Below are 2,909 nucleotides of genomic sequence, written 5' to 3'. Positions count from 1 at the left end.
AGCAGCTCTGACATATGTCATATATTTTACAAGGCAATTAAATAGCATTTAATTAACCAGCTTAACATTATTGACAATAGATCAGATTTGTAGTTGCTGGAAATAGTATACAGTTTGTAATGTGCTTTCTGAGTTGCAGTGTAGAGATATGTCAAAAAATATTAATCCATGCATGAGGAGAAGATTCATAAGCAATAATGATATTAATTTTTAAAAGGAGTTAATTAGATTCTTGTCACACCATTTTTGCATTAATTTTACCCATTACATTTACAAGAGTTCCACTCCATTTTTCTCAGAGCTGTATACAGAAGAAGAAGAAATATTTCTTAGTTTTTTTGTCCTGATATTTGAATTCACAAGTAAAAATAAATTATGTTGATTCTGCTGTTAGTTAGCAAAGTTTTAACTAACAAAGAAATGTTGGAGTATGAGAATGTACATGCAAAGCTAAACTTTTCTCTCTGATTTATTCCCATTTATCTTGCAATTTAATCTTACTAAATGATTGTCCTGTATTCTGCTGAAAGACATCAAACTAAGAAAAAGAACCAAGTATGCTAAATGTTACACTGACATTGAATACTGAATAAAATACAATAAATTCAAGTTAACGTAGCACTGCACAAAGTTTATGAGGTTTGGGTTTTGATGAAGTTCCTGGAGCTGACTCAATATCCAAGTCTTTGGCAGTGATACCCGGTGGAGGAACAAATGCAAATTTTTGAAGTAAAACGACAAAAAAAATAAAGATCTCTGCTTTGGCCATTGCCTCCCCTAGGCATATCCTTCGACCTGTGAATAAGACAAAAAATATTTACTCATAAGACAACTGATGTGTTTCATCAGCCTAAATTTAACAGCAAACCTCAACTTGTTTACAATTATGTAATATTTTCAAATTAAATTACAAAATGACATCACCAGTGGATCCCATCAAGATCTTTTCTTCAGATGGAAAAATATGCCAGATTCACTAATCTTCTGTGCAGGACTAGTCTAGCCCTGCATGGAAGCAGCCGTTTAGGAGGAGGACGGTAGCGCACCATGCATATTAATGAAGGCGCGCTGCCTGAACTCCTAATCCTACACGGAGCGTGTACGAGTGCAGGGGGCTCAGAATAAACATGCCCCTGCAAAGTAGAACAGCTGAAAGTGTCAATAAATGAGCGAGACTGCTCATAGGTGTCCGCATATCCCCACCAACAATCCCCCATGTATACAATAGCAACAGGACATAAAAATAAAATAACCCCTTTATTTATTTTTAAAACTCCGAGTACAGCTAATCTTAGGTGTGCGGGGGTGCCCATCACTTAGCTATGGTTAAAGCAGCTTAAAAGGCTGAAGAGGTTAACTAGGAAGATATATGCAAATGAAGCAGCACAGCAATACTTTCGTGTTCAGAGCATCTGCCTAATGAGCAGGCATTCATGGTTTGAGTCCCACTGCAGCACATACCATTTTCCATGTGAAATCTGTATACGAACATGAATTTACATTTTATTGCTGTATAACCTGCTAAATAACATTTAAATGTGAACTGGAGTACTGCATTAAATGCACATGTGAAGAGTCAGTGCCATAATGAATAAGTAAGCAGGCATAAGCACAGATAAGCAGATAAGCAGTAGTAAGCATATGTAAGCACTAGTAAGTGTGTGCAAGTGTGTTTGCATGGGGTGAAGCACCGCTGACACAGATTAAGCAAAGGAGAAGCTAACTGGGTGTAAGAAACTGTGACCTGAAGTCAGCAGTGCTTACCTCTGCGCAAATCCGCTTACAACCGTGTGAAAGTGCCTTAAGCACACCATATCCAATGGACGGTGTTCTGCCCAGCAACAAAACGAACAGCTTCTGCAAGGCCGAAACCCAGGACCATGCACACCATACACAAAACGATTTACCACTAAGCCATGCCAGATATGCAGAAATTGTATGTTGTCAGAAACATAACCCCAGTCCAGTCATGCAACAGTACAGAGAATGTATACCTACAGCTAGATGGGCGTGTGTGTGCAAATATATTACTATCTAAATGGATACAACATATCTATAGATGTAGTCACATATATATATATATATATATATATATATATATATATATATACATATACATATATAAATATCCAGAGATATATACATATATATACAAATATATGAACAGATATACATGCAAATGCTGACAACTACACATATATATGTCAACATCTGTATGTCCACATATGCACATCAAGTGACATATGTACGCAGATATATGTCTCCGTAGGTATATTCCGACATAGATAGAAATATGTAAGCAAACATATATATATATATATATATATATATATATATATATATATATATATATATATATATATATACCCACATAGGTATACATGGCCAGACATCTGTAGATACCAATGGTAGATGAACAAAAATATATATGTCCACATGCACCGTCAATGGGCCTGTGAGGCCCCAAACAATATATGTCACATACAAATTTGCATACCCCCCCGCCCAGCCAAACATGTCCACCCTGCAATACACTACCAAGCTCATAGTATTGTACGTCTGTCAGTGAACTAGGGAATAAAATTAGCCCTCTGTTATGTGTCACATGTCAACATCACATACCCCTCTCCCCCACCCACTAAGCGAGCTGAACAGTACAGGCCTATCCAACTCAGGCCATCCCCAACCCATACATGCATAACCCACAGTTCTGCTTCCCCCCACCAACAGCACACATGCAGCCACCATCCCTACCCTGGTTACCGGCCTGTAGCTACCACACCACCACACAATGCCCACTCACCCCCCTCGGGACCCATCCCATATGATGTTCTGACCCAAGTATCCTAGTTGTGGCACAGGCCGTAGACCATGCACATAGCCAGGGGTACCTATGTAACCCTGGATGT

General features: G+C 38.4%; 1 protein-coding gene across 2 annotated transcripts in view; it reads right to left on the bottom strand.

The window, feature by feature from the left end:
- Positions 1 to 203: 203 nt before the first annotated feature.
- Positions 204 to 2,909, bottom strand: part of LOC122816774 (cytochrome P450 2K1-like) — a 622,507-nt gene continuing 619,801 nt past the window's right edge. For both annotated transcript variants that reach the window (XM_044089791.1, XM_044089792.1), the window contains one exon: positions 204 to 795. In XM_044089791.1, coding sequence (XP_043945726.1) covers positions 611 to 795 — 185 coding nt within the window. In that variant the 3' untranslated portion in view covers positions 204 to 610. The remainder of the gene's footprint in view (positions 796 to 2,909) is intronic.

This window comes from Protopterus annectens, chromosome 12.part0 (assembly GCF_019279795.1).
Source record: "Protopterus annectens isolate FY-2018-M chromosome 12.part0, PAN1.0, whole genome shotgun sequence".
NCBI classification, from domain to species: Eukaryota; Metazoa; Chordata; order Ceratodontiformes; family Protopteridae; genus Protopterus; species Protopterus annectens.
The sequence above is the reverse complement of the archived record's forward strand: the minus strand, read 5'-3'. Positions and strand labels throughout refer to the sequence as shown.